At 36.2% G+C, this 19,996-nt stretch overlaps 1 protein-coding gene across 1 annotated transcript in view; it reads right to left on the reverse strand.

Moving 5' to 3' along the window:
- The window catches only part of LOC116876185 (glutamate decarboxylase 1-like), a 47,719-nt gene extending 33,755 nt beyond the window's left edge, over positions 1-13,964 (reverse strand). The window contains 1 exon segment of the mRNA XM_032872173.1: positions 13,883-13,964. Coding sequence (XP_032728064.1) covers positions 13,883-13,964 — 82 coding nt within the window.
- Positions 13,965-19,996: the final 6,032 nt, after the last annotated feature.

Genomic DNA, 19,996 nt, shown 5'->3' on the forward strand with positions numbered 1-19,996 from the left:
GCCTACTTGTGATCTCTCCCTCTGTCAAATAAATAAATAAAATCTTAAAAAAAAAAGAGTTTGAGATGTCAGTTGAAGAAATAAGAGAAAATCAGAGGAGGGGACACCCCGAAAACCAACAGGGAAAATTAGTCCTGGGCAGGTGGGAAGGACATGTGAATGTGTTTGGTGCTTATCCTTAGAGCAACAGAAAACCAGAGAAGGTTTGAGATGTGCAGTGACATGACTGTAGTTTCCTTATGGTTGTAGAAACAGTGGTGAGGGGATGGTGACTGAACATAATAAGTATATTAGTAAAACTCTGAGCAAGAGCTGTCTATCATCTTTGAGATTAATAGATAATAGAACAGGAACTTCTGAGAAATTTTCCAAAGTGAATTCTAATTTAAAACATGAAATTGAGGGGCACCTGGGTGGCTTAGTTGGTTAAGGTCTGCCTTCCGCTCACGCCATGATCCTGGAGTCCTGGGTTAGAGCCCATATTGGGCTCCCTGCTCAGTGGGAGTCTGCTTCTCCCTCTTTCTGCCTCTCCCTCTTTCTGCCTCTCCCTCTGCTCCTTCTCTCTCTCACTTACTCTCTCTCAAATAAGTACATAAAATCTTTTAAAAATGCATGAAATTGATAGTGATGATGGTACTATATAATATAAAATGATATGAGGGGTAGAAAATTTCATTGAAACTCAGAGATATAATAATGATGATAACAATTTATAGGCATTGAGCCTTTAGTCTGAGGCACAATCTGTTCTAAACATTAATAAGCATTAACTCATTTAGTTCTTCCCAAACTCTATGAAGTAGTTTATTAGTTGAAACAGTATATGGCTGCTTTAACAGAAACTAAAATAAATAGTGATGTAAGACAATTACAAGATTTATTGCTCTCCTACATAGAAGTATAAACTGGTAAATGGCCCAGGGCTGCTGTATCAGTCTGTCCATGAGATCATCCAAAGACAAGGGCTCCTTCTGTCTTGTGACTTTCCCTAAACCTACCTCCTAGACCAGAAAAATATATGTAAAGCACATGTGTAATTTTTAATTTTTTATTACTCACATTTAAAAAAATAAAAAGAAACAGGTAAAATTCACTTTAAAAATTCACTGTTTAACCGACTATATCCAAAATATTATAATTCAAACATGCATTGTATCTCAATTAGATGTTAAGTGCATGTTTAATTACATGTTAGTTGAGAAATACTTGGTCCACATTTAGGGTTCATAAAAGCTACAGTTTAAAAAAAAATAGATTAAGGGGTGCCTGGGTGGCTCAGTGGGTTTAAGCCTCTGCCTTCGGCTCAGGTCATGATCTCAGGGTCCTGGGATCGAACCCCGCAATGGGCTCTCTGATTAGCAGGAAGCCTGCTTCCCCCTCTCTCTGCCTGCCTCTCTGCCTATGTTTGATCTCTGTCTGTCAAATAAATAAATAAAATCTTTAAAAAAATAGATTAAAAAAAGATTAATTTATGTGTGTTTCAAAATACTTTAAAAAGTTCTTCAAGGGGTCCCTGGATGGCTCAGTCATTTAAGCGGCTGCCTTTGGCTCAGGTCGTGCGTGATCTCAGGGTCCTGGAATCAAGCCCCAGGTTGGGCTGCCTACTCAGTGGGGAGTCTGCTTCTCCCTCTCCTTTTTGCTCCTGCCCAAGCTTGTGCTCTCTCTCCCTCTTTCAAGTAAATAAATAAATAAATAATTTTTAAAACGTTCTTTGATAACTAGAGTTGTCAATTTTTAAAATTCATTAAAGCCAATAAAATAAAAAAATTTATTTCTTCAGTCACACTGACCACATTTTAAATGCTGAACAGCTGCATGAGGCTGAAAACCACTGAACTGGACAGCGCAGGTCAAATCTGTTGTTTTCATACACTTTTCAACCACAAAGCTAGCTTGTTAGCACTGTATCTGAATTCTAAACCAAGGAACGGGGGAAAGGGAGGTAGGAGAAATCAGACCATCACCTGAGGTGTAATCTAGAACTTAGGCACGTCTTATTGGCCAGAACTTAGTCACATGACCAGAGAGCTGACAGGGCCACACAGAGCTGCTAGGAGGTTAAGATACAAATTAGTCACCTGCTGGATGGACAACTTCCCTGCTAACACTTTGTATATAAGGGAGGAAAGAAGTGAGCCAAAAAGAGATTTACCATTACTAATACAAAGATGAGATGGATATTGGGAGGCATTAAGAATCTACGCCATGTGCAGACAATGTGGCACTAACTTTCAGATAAGGAGAGGGAAGCACAAAAAGGTTATGTGCCTTGCCCACATTTGTGCATTTATTAGCTATTAAAGTTGAAAAAGTTACATTTGGACCATGATATAAAAAATGTTTGGAATTTCAACATGTTAAACATGTAAGATTTTAACAATTGTTACCTAATATTTTCTTATTTCTTAACTTACCTACGTTGATACTTCAGATACTTCAGATTATATAAACTTTGAAGATGAGAAAAAGTATAATTCAATTCCTTCTACACTTTCACAGTGCTTAATATCATGTAATGTTTTAAACATTTCTATGATGTGTAGTCACAGTGTAATATCCAAAGGAGAGTTACATCATTCCTTTCACCTAGGTCATATTCATTAGCCTTTTTTTCCACATAATTTCTGATTATATGGGTTCAAAGAGAAAGATAAATTTGAAGATAGAGTAAACAGCTAAAGCTGTGGGACAGAAAGACATAATAACTCGATAAACACCCAGAGACATATTGATTCGTGTTTACTTTGTAAGGTTTGACTTCATCTGGTTTTGTAAGTCACTGATATCTTCTGGGAAAATTTCTTTTCATCTCTGAGAAATTGTTTTCAACAATACCATGAAGCATGATATTCTAAATACACAAAGTACAGAGCAAATCACTTGAGCTTTTATCTGGTCTTTTACATTCATGTGATTCTTTCATCTTTCATTTCACCTTCATTTTCCCATAAGCACTTGCAAATTTATTGTTCATACCCATTGAAAGGAGAAAAGATCACAATCATATAATATACTTGAAACCATATATTGTTCTTTGTAGTTACTGTGGATAATTACAGGATATTTTTGTTTTATTAGCTTGATCTTTAAAGTTGAAAAAAAGAGTTTTGTTTTATTTTTGTATATCATCATTTGCATTATACAGATATATAATTTAACAAAATACCTACCATGGAGAAATCTACCAAAAACTTAAGAGAGTTTGCTCAACAAAGTTCAAGTAGCAATTGTCAGGGCAGAATTTTGACCCCAGACCAAAAACTAGATCTTCCAACCTTAATCTCTTTGTTTTGCTAAAACAACATAACATACTAACTATTCCTGTCCACCTAGTGACTTAGTAAATAGACCCTGTGATGTTAACAAAATTTGAAATTGCTTTCAGGTAATGCATGTTTTTACTTGAAAATAAAATATTAATACGTAAAACAATACCAGTTTTTTGCTTTCAACATTAACTTTTTCAATTATCTGAGTTCGTTGAGGCCTTTCTAAATGGCTCTCTACATTGAGGGAATTGAATTGCCATTTTATCTCCACATTCTATTTGTTGACACATGTAATTTATATATTGTTGCCAAAGGTGAAGTGCTTTTGGGATTTTCAACTGTTTTACCCATTTCCATATTACTGGATCCTGGCACATAGTAGGTCTTCAAGGAATATAAACACAAGACAGTGACTCTTTCTGTGATACACTCTTCCTAAAAAACATTTTAATGCTCACATTTCATTCATTTTCCATTGGAATAAATGTAATACGATATCTCTTGTACATAAAGATTATTTTTTGTACCCCATTATTTCAAAACCATCATCCAAGTTGCAATAGAATGTGACAGCTATGTTCCTGAATGAGGCAGTTTCAGAATCATTGTAATATGTGGCAAGTTGACAGAATAAAAAAAAAAAAAAGTCCCCACATTTTTCTCAAGGCCTGCAATATGAAGAATGATTTTTTTTTTTTAATTTGCTTATTTATTTTAGAGAGAGAACATGGGAGCAGGAGAGGGACAAAGAGAGAGGGAGAGAAGCAGACTCCTTGCTGAGTGTGGAGCCCAACATGGAGCTCAACTCCATGAAGCTGAGATCGTGACCTGAGCTGAAACCAAGATTCAGACACTTAGCCAACTGAACCAGCCACGTGCCCCAAAGAATGATTTTAGCATATGGACTAATAGGGACAAATAATTCCAAGTTGAAATTCACAGGTTTTTAGTATAACCTGGCCTGAGCCAGATCTATAACATCTGGAAAATCTTGGAAAATCAAGGCATACCTCAAGTTATCCCAGTTATGTAACCATAAAACAGCTACACAGTATCATCTTCATTATGAATAGTTGTTATTCAGAGACAAATAAATCCAGTAACTGAATGAAATATATATGGAACAAATGGCAATTAAACTAACAAACTTTCTGGTATTTTTAAGAACTAAGGGTATCAGTATTTACTAGGTTATATAACCTGGAATTGATCAGTCCTTTCCAGACTGGAACAAAAAATTCACAATGTCCAGCATCCAATAAAAATTATAAAATATACAAAGAAGTAGAGGAAAAAAATGTGACTTGCAATCAGGAAAAAAATCATTAATAGAAACAGAACCAGAAACAACAGAGATGATGAAATTAGCAGGTAAGGACTTTAAAGAACATCTGCTACAAATATATTCAAGGATTTAACAAAGACATGCATATAATGAAAAGATAAATGGAAACAGTAAAACTAAAATAGAGTTTCCGGGACTGGAAAAAAAGAACTGAAATGAAAAATTCACTAGCTCAGCCTAACAGAAGAAAAAAGATAAGACTAATGAATTTTAAGAAGGGACAATAAAAACTATCCAAACTGAAGTATAGGCATAAAAAATGCTGAAAAAATATGACAAGAATCTAGTGATATGTGCAGCATATCAATATAATATATCCTTAACTGAAGTTCCAGAAAGAGAATAGATGCAGAAAAATATCTGAAGAAATAATGGCTAAAAAATTTTCTAAATTTGATCAACATAATAAACACACAGATCCCAGAATACTCTACAAATCCGAAGGTGAATAAACAGGAAAAAAAAAATCATATCAGAATACATACATCAAATTGCTGAAAGTAGTTGTTTTAAAAAATTTACAATAGCCAAGAAAAGATTCCTTATGTACAAGGAACTAATGTTAACAATGACCAGACTTCTCATTAGAAATAATGTAAGTCAGAAAGCAAAGGGTGCCTGGGTGGCTCAGTCAGTACTCTTGGTTTCAGCTTAGGTCATGATCTCAGGTTCCTGAGATCGAGCCCTGTGTTGGGCTCTGCACTCAGAGAGGAGTCTGCTTGAGATTCTCTCACTCTCCCTCTGCCCCTCCCTTCACTTGAGCTATGAACAAATAAATAAATAAATACATACATACATACATACATACAAACTTTTTTAAAAAATTTATTTTTTTTTCAGTGTTCCAAAATTCATTGTTTGTGCACCATATCCAGTGCTCCATGCAATACGTGCCCTCTCTAATAACCACTACCTGGTTCCCCCAACCTCCCACCCCCCCCACCTTTCAAACCCTTCAGATTGTTTTTCAGAGTCCATAGTCTCTCATTGTTCACCTCCCCTTTCAATTTCCCCCAACTCACTTCTCTTCTCCATCTCCCAGTGTCTTCTGTGTTATTCTTTATGGTCCACAAGTAAGTGAAACCATATGATAATTGACTCTCTCTGCTTGACTTATTTCACTGAGCATAATCTCTTCCAGTCCCATCCATGTTGATACATACAAAAGTTGGGTATTCATCCTTTCTGATGGAGGCATAATACTCCATTGTATATATGGACCATATCTTCTTTATCCATTCGTCTGTTGGAGGGCATCTTGGTTCTTTCCACAGTTTGGCGACTATGGCCACTGCTGCTATGAACATTGGGGTACAGATGGCCTTTCTTTTCACTACATCTGTATCTTTGGGGTAAATACCCAGTAGTGCAATTGCAGGGTCATAGGGTAACCCTATTTTTAATTTCTTAAGGAATCTCCACACTGTTTTCCAAAGTGGCTGCACCAACTTGCATTCCCACCAAAAGTATATGAGGGTTCCCCTTTCTCCACATCCTCTCCAACAATTGTTTACTGTCTTGTTAATTTTGGAGAAGTGTCTGTTCATGTCTTGTGCCCATTTTTTGACGTGATTATTTGTTTTATGTGTGTTGAGTTTGAGGAGTTCTTTATAGATCTTGGATATCAGACCTTTGTCTGTAGTGTCATTTGCGAATATCTTCTCCCATTCTGTGGGTTGCCTCTTTGTTTTGTTGACTGTTCCCTTTGCTGTGCAGAAGATTTTTATCCTGATGAAGTCCCAAAAGTTCATTTTCACTTTTGTTTCCTTTGCCTTTGGCAACATATCTTGAAAGAAGTTGATGTGGCCAATGTCGAAAAGGTTACTACCTATGTTCTCCTCTAGGATTTTGATAGATTCCTGACTCACATTGAGGTCTTTTGTCTGTACTCAAAGAACTACAGAACACTCATGAAAGAAATTGAAGAAGACACAAAAAGATGTAAGAGCATTCCATGATCATGGATTGGAAGAATAAACATTGTTTAAAAATGTCTATACTGCCTAGAGCCATCTATACTTTCAATGCCATCCCAATCAAAATTCCACTGGCATTTTCCAAGGAGCTGGAACAAACAATCCTAAATTTGTATGGAACCAGAAGAGACCCTGAATTGCTAAGGAAATGTTGAAAAAGAAAAACAAAACTGGAGGCATCACGTTGCCTGATTTCAAGCTTTACTACAAAGCTGTGATCACCAAGACAGCATGGTACTGGCACAAAAGCAGACACATAGACCAGTGTAACAGAGTAGAGAGCTCAGATATGGACCCTCAACTTTATGGTCAAATAATCTTCGACATAGCAGGAAAAAATACACAGTGGAAAAAAGACAGTCTCTTCAATAAATGGTGCTGGGAAAAGACAGTTATGGGTAGAAGAATGAAACTTGACCATTCTCTTAACACCATACACAAAGATAAACTCAAAATAAGACTTTTTTAAAGTACTGAAAGAAAACAAGCAGTCACTAACTAGAATTTCGTGTCACATTGTCCATCACAAAGGGGACTTTGATGACGGTACTACAAGATAAATTAAGGATGTTCTTCAGGCTAAAAAAAAAATGATAAAAAGATTTTTTAAAAACTTGGCTCTATACAGAGGAATGAAGACTGTTGGGAATGATAACCATGTGAGGTATAGACACACACACATACAACTGTTTTCCCCAGATGCAACAGAGAAAACCAGTAATAGAAGAATGAAAGGGTGAGGAAAACTTGCTGGATTTGGAAGTATAGAGAATATTGGTTGTCGTTGACAAAACAAGTCACAGTGAAATATTAACAACAGAAGCCAGTCTGGTGGATGGACAAGTGGATGGTGGTACAATTTTTATTTTGGTTTTGAAACATAAGATTAATTTTATAAAACAATGTTATTAACGTTAATATGTATGATTGTTAATATATGACCTATTTTAAAATAAATTGATAGTTTTCTTTAAGTTTACCAATTTTAATTTATAATATTTCTAATACAGTCAAAGTTACTAGTTATATCCCAGATAAAACAAATTCTTTGGGTTTTCTTTGAGGTTTTCAATAATTCTTAAACATATAAAGGGCTTCTGAGACCAAAAGTTTTAAAACCACCATGTTATAAAATGCTGCCTTCATAAGCATAGATGTTGTAGATACCAAATTATTCTGACGTAGAAAATAAGATTCCCAGTGGTATTGTCTTATTGAAAAGAAAGCAGTAAGTAAAATGCTTTTTCTTATGGTGCCTCATTATTCATTTTTAATGATATATAGGTATGACAACTATGCCTAGTGTTTGCATTTGAATCTCAAATGATCATTACTGAATACAAAGAGGGAAAAAAAACCAACATCTGGATATCACAAAATAAACCAATAATACAAACTGGCTCATGAATATTTAATTTGTACATTAATTCACCTACCAAGAAAGACAGCTTGCAAAACAAATGAATAAATTCATAAATATTCTTTGAATTATTTATCTGATTTTTTGTAGGTGTATTATGCAAAACATTTGCTTCTTAAATAAATGACATCTGAATAGTTGAAAAAATGATCTCTCATTATAATCACTGGACACTGCTATGCTAATAAAAACAAAGATAAAAGATAGAGATTTACATAATTGAACACCATTTGAAAATGAAATATTAGTTTGAGTCTACTTTTATATATTAGAAAACTTGAAAACTGATAGAGATGGTGATGATTAACTAGGAAAGAGCAGAGCATAGTACATTTATCTCTCCTCTCTCTAGTTTTTTTGGGGGTGAGGTAGAGTTCTCTCTACCCATTCACACTCATTCACATACCCTCCTGTGTGATCTATATATACCAGATGATAGAGTCTGGTGTATATGTCCAAAATATATTTATGCCTGGGAAAAGTTTACCTGCATGAATTAAAGGTTAAGCTCTCCTAAAACTGCTAACTCAGTTTTATATGCCTTTCCCAAATTTCCTTTATTATTTGAGTCCCATTTATTGCTACAGGACTCCTTGATGTCCTTCTTAAAACCTTTAAGAAGAAATAATTTTGTTTCCTCAGTATTAACATTGAGTATTTTAAGTTTTATTCTGTTTTAAAGTGCTTATCAAATATCTTGGGCTGTAATTATTTCTATGCATTTTACATAATTGACTACATTATCAGTTCTTGGAAGTAAATTAGCATTGTGTCTTATTCACCTTTGTGTCTTATTCAGCTCTATTTTGATCTGGTGCACAGCAAAGAACTTAGTACATGGCTGTTTTGTGTTAAGTAAAGTGAATTAAATAACCTCAGCAAGTTCTATCAGCTCAGCTCAAATCTCCTGCTGTGAGGACCATAAAATAAACTTGACCCAGGGAAAGTCAAGTGCCAAGAGTACCATCTTTTGTATTAATACTAAATAAGACTGAAAGAATACCTTATTTCCTATTGCAAAAGAAAAAAAAAAACATAAAAGCTATGTTCTTAAATTGGGATAAATACTAAATATAGTCTTTTATTTTTTCCCTCTAAATTATGTCAAAGTCCTAACTATTAAATATTAGGTTACATGGAGAAATGAAGTGTTAGAGTTGTGACCTAGAGTTGAGACACCTACAGCATGGGCCACATCAAGGTTCACTTTGAGGAGTCAACTTTTAATCACATCTTTGTCTCATTCATCTTCTAAGTGGCCAACAATATCTCAGTAGCTTCCTAACTGAATCTCTTCTCTATGCTCTTGTTTTTTTTTCTAATCCTATAAACTATAGCCAAGTGAGTGTTACTTATATTCCTTCAGTGATTTAGTCAAAGGACCTGCACTGATGTGTAGGTCAGGGAGGAAAAATAATAATTTTCCCTCTACCCTTCTAGGTTTGTGGCTGAGAGCCCTAAAATAAAAGACAGAGTAACAACAGAACAATGAAAAGAAGTTTAATAACATGCATACCTCCTGTATACAATGGGAGATATCCAAGAGAGACTGAGTAATTTCCCCAAATGGCCCATGCCACCACTTCAAATACCACCTCTAGCTAAAGTCAGAAGACAATGTTGGGGGGGAACAGGGAGTAGAGACAATTTGTGGGGGGTTGCCAGTGAAGCACAATAAACAAAGGTATGGTTGTTATGCAGATTAAGTCACTGCCTTCTTTATTGATAAGAGTTTCTAAAGATTTAATCACCTGCCTTTTCTGGTACAAAGATGGAGACAACTTTATAAATGGAGATAACCTTTTATACGTGTAAGTGTCTCTTACAAAAGAGTAACTTCTACCCGGTTTTCTAAGCTTCTTCTAGATCTGCTCTTTCTTAAAAATAATCAACCTCAAAACGTCAGTATACCAAGGAGGCATATTTGTGGGTAGGATATTTTGTTCCACTTCGTGTCAAACACATAGGTCCTGAAGGGCCAATCATACACCCTAAAACCTGATCAATCTCACAACCTATGACCATTGTCATTCATCTGGGGTTGAGCATATAACCCAAGCTAGAACAATCAGAGCCCTTTCCCAAGAATTTTTTAATTGAACCAGATGCTAAAGACCTCTTTACCTCACTAACATATTTGTGTCTGACCCTAGACTGCTGGTAACTGTGTTTTCTGCCACATGAATCGGCCAGAGTGAATGAAGCTGATTATCAGAGGATATAAAAAACAGAGGCTGAAAAAGAAAATTCTGGATCTAACCAACTTCTGGTTCAGTTTCTTGAGGGACTCTAGAGTTGTCAGAGTAAGCAATTAGGCTCTAACAGGAGACTCTGAGGTCAGCAACAAGGAAGTCATGGCCAGCTACTGGAAAATCCAAAACCTATACTGGCAGCATTCCACATGAAACCAGATCAAACCAGACAGGCCCAGGATGGTGGGCCTCATGACAGGAAACCCCTGACCAAATTGGTTAGAAAAAGCCAGAAACTAGATCCCCACCCCATGTAATCAATATCCCACTCCCTACTCACTGCTGTCAATAAAAGATAGAAACCCAGCTTCCAGGGCACGCGGCTCGCTGGCTCTCTTGAGCTCACCTGCTGTCATATTTCAAGAGTATAATTTTCACTTTAATAAACATTTCCACTTCTGTTATTCATCCACTATACTGCATGTCTGTCCTTTTATTCCTTCTCATGGCAAGACCAAGAACCTTTGGTGACTCCTTTGGGTATGGCTGGGTCCAGGCTCCAGGGCCCCAGTGTCTCCCTGCTTCGCCCAGCAACAGAGTGGCTCTATTTTCTAAAATGCTTCCTCTGTGAACTATTCCAATATTCTTAATCTTCTTCCAACACCCCCTCCTTCCTTTTATTTTTATTACTAAGCTAGTTTAAATAACACTACTATGCTAAAGAATTTTAAATTATCTTGAAGGTCTTTATTCTAACAGCTACAAAGCTAAAAGAGGATAAAATAAAATCTTGGTATTTGAAAGGAGCATTTTGTCACACATATCTTCCTTTATCATGAATGTTACTCAACTTGGGTAATAAAGATTAATACAATATTGCAATATAAAATCTAAAAATCAAAATTAAACTGAAATGAAAATAGTATGTCAACTTCCAATTCAATTTTCTAAAACTAATAGGCAAAATTTGCCAGCGTTGCATCCATGAATCAATGAGATGATGGTTAAGTTTTCTCCTTATACTATATAATTATAAATAAAATATTATTTTAAAATAAGCATATTATGTATAGAGTATAAATCTGCTGGCATATTTATATCAAAGTAGAAGATTTAAGTACTTTCACAGTCTTCAAAGATCATTCAAACCTTGGTTATCATACCCTTCATTGTATCCTTTACTCACTGAGGGACTTTGGTGGAAAAGCTTGAGAAGAGTGTTCTCAGATACAAGAAGCCATTGGGGAGTGCATCGTTGAAATGCCGTTATCAGGTTTGTGTTTCAGAATTCTCAGAGTTGCAAATGTGTATGATAATAAGCACTTAATAATTGCTATTATTAGAGAGGGTACTAGATTCCACTGCAGTTTCCCTTAAGAGTGATAAGTCCTTATGCCTGCAGTAATGTTGTGCAAAACTTGAGAATTAATCTAAATTTCTATTATGTTGCATAGCTGTAACTTGCTCTTCTTTGTTACTGCTGCAGAGTATTGTACCTAAAATATTAAATGTTTTAACTGTGTATTATCTCTCTCCCCCAAAGAAGTGTAAGTTCTTTGAAATCTGAGCCTTCCTTTATTTGTTGCTATAGTCTTATCACTCAAAATCTCTGCTTGAAATATTCCAGATTATATGTATATATGAATACACAATGCATAGAAGAGATAATGAATCAATGAGCACCAGAAAAAAATTCCTGATAAATTATAAAGAAAATAATTTTGAATATGTATAAAGTGAGCTCAAAGCACACTTAACATCTTACTTAAATTAATCAATTGTGGGAAAGTTTTATTTAAAAACCTGATTTAGAAAACAATTCTATATTATTTTCTTTTATTTTTCTGGATAAAAGGTAATCAAGTTAATTATAATTTCCCCTCAGGGAAAATGCCACTGCCCCAATGAGAGAGAGCCTTGAGCATGTTGCAGTAATTTTAAAGCTTAGTCATGCATAGAAAATTAAAATGAACTACATAGAATATACATGAGAACAAAAGATATAAAAGAAAGCTAAAGAGTGGAAGAGTGGTCAAATGCAGTATTTTACCAATCTTACATCCCAGCATGCTACTTTGATGTGAAAAAAATAAACTCCAACTTTCTGTTTAAAGAGAAAAGAAGAAGAAAGGGTGGGGGAGGGAGGCAGGCAGGAAGGCAGGAAGGAAGGCAGGAAGAAGAAGGAAGAGAGGAGGAAAGGAAGGAAGGAAGGAAGGAAGGACAGACGGACGGCCAGACAGACGGACGGGAGCGGGGAGGAAGGGAGGAAGGGGAGTTATAACACTACACCACTGACCGAAAGTTCTGAAACATGTTACTTCAACCTTTTGAGGTCTTTGAGGTCTGTGAAATGGGGTGATTTCCTCCTCCACTGGGTGATTGTGAGTCTCAGGCATGACTGAAAGTTTAGGAAAAATGTTGCCACTCATTCCCCCTTCTCATTTTTAGGTGCACAATGCCAGGTATAAAAATCAGTTTCTTGGGAAGATAAAAGAAGTTTTATTATTCTTTTGGAGGAGATCAACTAACTAAACAAGTAACTATCTCAAGTCACAAGTGAACTTTCTACCTGCTTTGCCATATAAATTGTGTAGAATTTTATCCTGGCTCTATAGTCTTTATGGCCGACCTACATTCATGTTCTCTATTATGCTTATTCAACAAGAAATCAGTTTTATTTCCATATTTATGTGGAGGGATCTCTCTGTTAGTAGAATTTTTAATTCCAACAAGATAAACGACTGAAGAAAAACATTTGTTTCATACAGGAAAAGAACAGATCAAAATATGCTCGTTGCTTTCACTGAAACTTTAATTTTTAAATTCCCTGTTATTAAGTGTGCTCAATGAATCAAATATCAGCAGTGGTGGCCTATGACGGCAAGAGAATGCTGGGGCACCAAAGGAGCTATTCTGGTTACAAGGACCCTCTCCCCCAACAGGAAAAAAAAAAGGAAACAGGCATAATTGAGATAAGTTCTGCTAACAGGAAGTTGAATAAAATGGATGAAATAAGATGGCAAACATTTTTGTTATGCAATCCAGCCAGTGGCCTCAAGGATAAGAAACAGGATCTAGGAACCTTAGAGAGAAGATCAGACACACAATAAAAAGTGCAGATTCAGGGGTGACTGGCTGGCTCTGTCAGTAGAGCATGCAACTCTTGATCTCAGGATTGTGAGTTCGAGCCCCATATTGGGTGTAGAGATTACTTAAAAATAAAATCTTTAAAAAAATTGTGCAGGTTCAGAAAAAGGTTGTAGCCCACTGGGATTATAGTAAGTCCAATGAATTGTGGTCACTCCCATTGTTAAAAATAATGGAGGACTATTGATTTAAGTAACATTAAGACAACTTGGAAAGTCCCCTATTAAAAATCACCTACAAATTCTGTATAAAATACAACAGTCATACCTTTAATTGTATAACTGAGCTCATATGAAAGTAAGAGTAACTTCCAGGAACCAAAGGAAAGAGAGACCTTGTGGAAATCAAGTTGATTTTCAGTTGGAATGGAAAAGCTCTGCACTTATCTCAAGAGAAGTGTGCTTGTCTGGTTTTTACTCTGAGCCAAGATCAGGGCAGTGGAATTTAAGGTGTACTATTTAGGATGTCCAAGTTTACGTTCCCTGGTAGCTTCCAGAGTCAGCTTCTTTACCTAGCTTTTGTATGTGGCCTACCTGCTTTGACAAGCTTGGTCTCATCACTTAAGTCCCCTTGAAAGGCTTCTTTTTGAATGCTCACAAAGCCATGATTTCTCATATTGATATTGGCTTCAACCTGGAGACACAGTGCAGTCCCTGTAGGAGTGAATAGGACCCTTGGACATCTTGCCCTTGAGATGTCTAGGACTTCAGATGTTTGCTGAATTCTCTTTCTCTTATAATACCGCATCTTCTGCCTTTAAGTAAAAGCCTTACATAGATATATGCCTTTTGGAGTCTCATGAGCCCTTTCAAAGAACCAGGGAAATCTTTGCAGTTCTGGAAAGAATAGTGACAAGCACCTGAGCTGACACCATCTTACCACTAAGAAGGAAGTCTATTAGGGGAGGTGGCCTGTGCTCATCTCAGGAACCAAGAGCTCAGATGTCCACATCCTGGCAGGGATAGAGTCTTCGTAAGGTTGCAAGTTAAAACCGAGACCATCATCGACACCTGAGAGCCTTAGAAACCTTCACCCTCAGTGAAAGATGAACTAGAAACTCTCTGTCTATCAGGTTCCGAAGACAAAATGTCCTTTGCATCCTGGGCTGCTTGTTGGAGGGAGGGGGGGTGGGGGCGGGGGGAAAGAAAGTCTCCTTTGAGAATTCGGAATCACTGTCCTGACTATGTTTGAGTTTGGGTTTTAAAGTCATTTGACAGCAGTAACAATGCAAAAAATATACACAATAGTAATCCCTGGATAAGGATTTGACTGGAGAGGACTTGGCAGAAGCAAAGGCAAAACTCCTAAGGATGAAAACAGCCTCCCTCAGAGCCACACAGTAACCCCAAGTGAAGTCCTCATTCCAGCTATGCAGTATTTCCAAATTAAGTCCTAGAGAAGATGATCCCTAGTTTCAAACTGCCCACCATAAGAGACAAGCTATAGACACAACATATAAAAAGATTATATTTTGAGAATTTAAGTAATTAAATTTTTAAGGTTTTTTTTTTTTTTAAATCACTCAATTGAAGTTTTGTTTTTTTTTAGTGGGCAAAAGAGACCACTACCAAAACAACCAGATTTTCGTAAGAACCTAATAATCTACAGTCACTAAAAATCAAGTGGAACAATTAAACAACATATTTGATACAGCTCCACTCATGATGAATTATTCTCACCACACACACACACATGAAAGGTAACTGTGAGGTGATGGATGGATTAGCTTGATTGTGGTCATTCTTTCACAAGGTACATGTATATCAAGCCATCCCACATATGACTTAAATATACACTTTAAAAATTTTTTTAATTTAATTACATCTCAACAAAGAGATGATGAAATGATGAAAAAACAAATGATAAGTTAACAAATTTCAAAACAGACATGAAGAAATCACTCCAGATATATTACAGAGACCCGGAAGGGAAAACTACAGCAGAGATAAAGAGGTACAGAAGACAGCACATGAGGGTTTAAATATGTCTAGTAAACAGGCCAGAAGACTAAAACAGGGCCAAAGGGGAAGGCACTGCCAGAAGAGATCATGGCTGTTGTTCCAGAAAGGGAAGAAATCTCTGGCCCCTCACACCAAAGAACATGTTGTCTTGAGCAGGACTCAAACAAAGAAGCACATAAAGCCCACTCTGCACCTCACATGAGTCAGGGCAGCAATTCCCATCCCCTGGCCTCAGTCCCTGCAGTGTTACAAGTCACTGCGGAAAACAAAACAAAGCCTCTTCCATGTTAACATGAACACTGATATGAAAAATGTATTTTCCAAAACTACTAAGGGTACCATTGTTTCATATTTTTGCAAATATCTTTAAATATGACTTAAGAGAAGAGAAATGGATCCTCACATCTTGTTATGCCTTCAGTATCAGTCATGTGGTCTGTGAAAAACCAGCGTTGCCCACTTGGGAAAGAACAAGAGGGAAGAGGATAATAGTATTATCCTTTATGTTATTGTTCTCTTATAATATTATGAACATCCTTCCAACTCATGAATTCTCTCACTGCTGACAAGGTGACATTAAAGAACAAAAAAGGTAAAGGACAGATGTAAAGACTAATCTGACAGGAAAAGGCCAAGAACAGATGGTCTATAGTCATCAGCCAAAGAGACTGATTGGAAAACAAAGGACCTTCTGGGACCTTCTGTGTGACCTTCGGTTAGGCAAAGAGCTCTTGAATATATAACATCAAAAGTACAATAGTCTGCAAAAGGCACCATTAAGATGGAAAAAAAGCCACCTACTCTGAGGATATATTTGCAAATCATATCATTTACAAAAGACTTATTTTAAAACATAGAACACTAACAACTCAGTGATAAGACAATGACCCAATTTTTTAAATGGGAATATTTTGAATAGACATTTCACCAAAGCTATATGAATGGTGAATAAACACATGAAAAGATGTTCAGTATCATGAGTCATCTGAGATATTCCAGTTAAAACCACAAGGAGATATTATTTCACAAACATGTGAATGGCTATATCTGAAAAGACAGACCTAACAACTGTTGGAGAATGTGGAGAAATGAGACCCCCGCCTATGTTGCTGATGGGAATGTAACACAGTGCAGTCACTTCATAAAACAATTTGCAGTTTCTCAAAAAAGTGAAACACAAGCTTGCCATCAAACCCAACAACTGTACCACTTGGCATTTTCCTAAAGAAATGAAAGCTATGTCCACCCAAGCTTTGTATGTGAATGTACATTGCAGCACTGCCCACAACAGCTGAAGGGGATCTTTTAGGGGAAAAGAATAGGCTCTAAAACTAGATTTTGGCGATGCGTACACAATTCATACTGTATTTCTATTGACATGTTGCATTAATAATTTGTAGGAGGCTTTAATTCAATACCTTTGAGTAACCAAGTTCAAAATACTCTCCATATTACTATTAACCATAAAGTGGCTCGTAGTCAGTTTGGTTTAGGAGTGGAACAGTAATCCTTACACATTTCCCTCCAAACCAAGAATACTAAACCTTTTGGGAGACTAATCTTGTCTCCACTGTTAAGGGATGTGAGTCAGGAGGGAATGAACTGAGGACATTCCTGAGAGGTGGAAAATGATCAAACAGTCCTCTATTCAATTCTATAATTCTTGTTCTATATTCTCCTGAGTTCTGGAAACTCTATCCTAACTAAGGTGATTCATGAGAGATGGGATTAAATTTACAGATATGATATTAAAAGTTATGATGGAACATTTTCCTAATTACTGTGAATGGCACCCAATGAAACCGAGCTGGAGGCTGCAACGGGATAATTAAATGGAAACGTATCTTCAATTTATCAGAGGTATTAGAGAATGAGATGAAGAGAAATTAAGAGGGAAAATACTCTGCTCTCAAAAGTAGGTCAAAGGAGGCTCAGTAGGTTAAGCCTCTGACTCTTGATTTTGACTTCAGATCATAATCTCAGGGTCCTGGGATGAGCCCTACATCAGGTTCTGTGCTCAGTGGGAATTCTGCTTGCGATTCTCTCTCTCCCTCTCCCTTTGCCTCTCTTAAATAATAAATCAATCTTAAAACAAAACAAAACAAAACCAGGTTAAAGGAAATAGTCTGTTATTACAATGCAAATCAATGGATTCTTCTTTAATTATTGAAGAATTACATCATTATCCTTTAAAAAAAATTTAAGGTGAACTTGTCTTCCTGTTTCATTCCATATTGGAGTTCTTAGGCTCTGAGAGCACAGACTGTAAAATTGCGTCCAATCTCTTCCCATGATTTTTATTATGATTATCCCTTTGCCACCAAAAATACAGGGTTTCTGTTTGTTTTTACTTTTTTCATCCTGCTTATGATTCTTCTGTTTCATTGTCCACATCCTGCCACTGGAAAGATCTCCTCTTCTGATACTATCCCGGTGACAAACTTCCTGAGGAAATTCTCACTTTCACAGAAAGCAGCAATGAGCATTTCAGATGAGAAATCAACCTGGAGTTTATGCAAAGTGGAGCAGCTGTTTTCCTCCTGACAAGCTCTAGATTTGCAAAAACATTGATTTGCTCTTTGATTTTTCAAAATCTTGAAATAGATAACATAAGATACGTAGAATTCCTTGCTGCTACTATAAGCCAGAGACACTCTAATCAGTGAAATAGTGAAATTTACATTTACACTGATTTTCTTTGATTGCCTACCTCACGCAATCATGGAATCTAGATTTCCCCACCCATATTGCTTTTAGATTAATTGTAGCTTTTATTGACAGCCAAGTTTAATTATGAAACATACCAAATAATTGTAATAAATATGATTTAAGTGATTGGGCTATAAATGCACTAATGACCATTTTTTCCTTATATTTAGGAGAGATTTCCATACATGGATATTATTTTATATATTTATAGGATAAAATCATAATTTATTCTAGAAAAGGACTCTTCAGCTTGATTTTATTCTAAATTAATTTCTACTAGTCTGCTATAGTGTCCCCATCATCCCTTCCTGCTAGATTTAGTTCTTTAAAATCAAATTATCTTATAGATTTTTAAAATGTCTCTAAACAGCCACATAAGGATTAGTTGTTCCTTTCTGGAGAAAATCATAGGAAAAAAAAAATCTTACCTATTTAGAGCAGATGTAAATTGTGTTTAAGCAGTTTAACGTTTTCTTGTGTGTTTTTATTCATATTATTCCCTCTGCCTGGAATACTTTTTCCCTTTTCTATATCAAACCAAGCTGCAAAAACTTCAAAATCATAATCTTATCATATTTGTGAAAACTCCCTACCTCTCCTACAGTTACTTGCACTTTACCCACGTCTCCCAAGAGACCTTTGACCCACAACAATTGCACAACTGTTTGAGTCATGCAACCAGTAAAGCACAAACCTAATAAAGGCTCCAACTAGAATATGATCTTTTCAGGGTTATGAATGGTGCTCATTTTCTTCTGCATTTCTGGCCTCTAGCATATGCCTAGCACATAATATGTATGCCATTTAGACTCTTTCAAAGTGAATAAAAAATTATCTGAGCCTCAGAACTGAATCTCTGACATTAAGAATCTGTTCCCTCCAAAGAAGCTGTTAGGAGGATCCCTTTGTCATCCTACTTTTACTAGATGAGTTTTGGCTGTCTTTCTCCATCTTTCCCCAGGCAAATTGCCCACCCAGCCCAAACCAGCCACCGAAATGCAAATGTGGTTGTGTCCAGATTGAACTGGGCCTAAAACCTAAACCCATTTTTTAAAACAAACATTGGCCCTCCCAAATTATTTAACTCGGAGGCTCAAATTCCACCTGTGCCCATGTCCACAGATTTATGGTACTGTCGTATCTAAGGAAGGCTGAAGAAGGGTGTCAAAGAAAAGGAGGAGGAAGGGATTTGAAAGAAGGTGGAAAACATAAGAGTGACGCTCTTTGAGAATGATCAGAGCTATAGGCTGCTTGGTTTTTACTGTGTAAAAGCCAATAGTGTAGTTCACCATCTATTTAAAAAAAAAAAAAGTGACACTCCTTGAGATAGAAAGACTCTGGAATGAGTATGAATGTGTATGATTTATTTATTGCATTTTTAAATCATCAGAATAATTTATTTCCTCTTTTTTAGCCATAGAACAGCTGAAGCAGGAGTGGAGCTGCGAAGTCAACAGACTGAAGAAGGTTTCATATTTCATTACAGAGTTTTGTGAATTTATATCACATGTAAGGCAGTGGTGAGCAATAGAGGAAGGTGGTAGGAGTGATGAATAATAGGGTGATTTTTTTGTATCTCATGACACATTAGCTACTTTTGGAAAATAAAGGCTTTTTTTTTTAACAGAATGCATCTTTTGACACTTAAATATTTAATACATTCACCTGTTACTTTTCTTGCTTTAAAGGATATTAATTTTAACAGACCTTAATAACAGTGCAGTACTAATTTATGATATAGGGAACGGGTGAACATTTTAAACTACAGACAGCGAACTTAAAATAGACCCTTTTTAACTCAAACATAATTGTGATCACTCATCAGTTCTCATTTGATTTAATCTGGGGCCCTTGCAAGTGAGATTGACCCCCCACACACACACACCATTCTTTTCTTTTCCAGACATTTCTTTCAAAATTATTTTTCTGCCCTCCATTTGTAGGTGCCCTCTGCAATCTATGGCAACAATTCTCATT

Source organism: Lontra canadensis, unplaced genomic scaffold (assembly GCF_010015895.1).
Source record: "Lontra canadensis isolate GAN:19392208 unplaced genomic scaffold, GSC_riverotter_1.0 scaffold44, whole genome shotgun sequence".
Lineage (NCBI taxonomy): Eukaryota > Metazoa > Chordata > Mammalia > Carnivora > Mustelidae > Lontra > Lontra canadensis.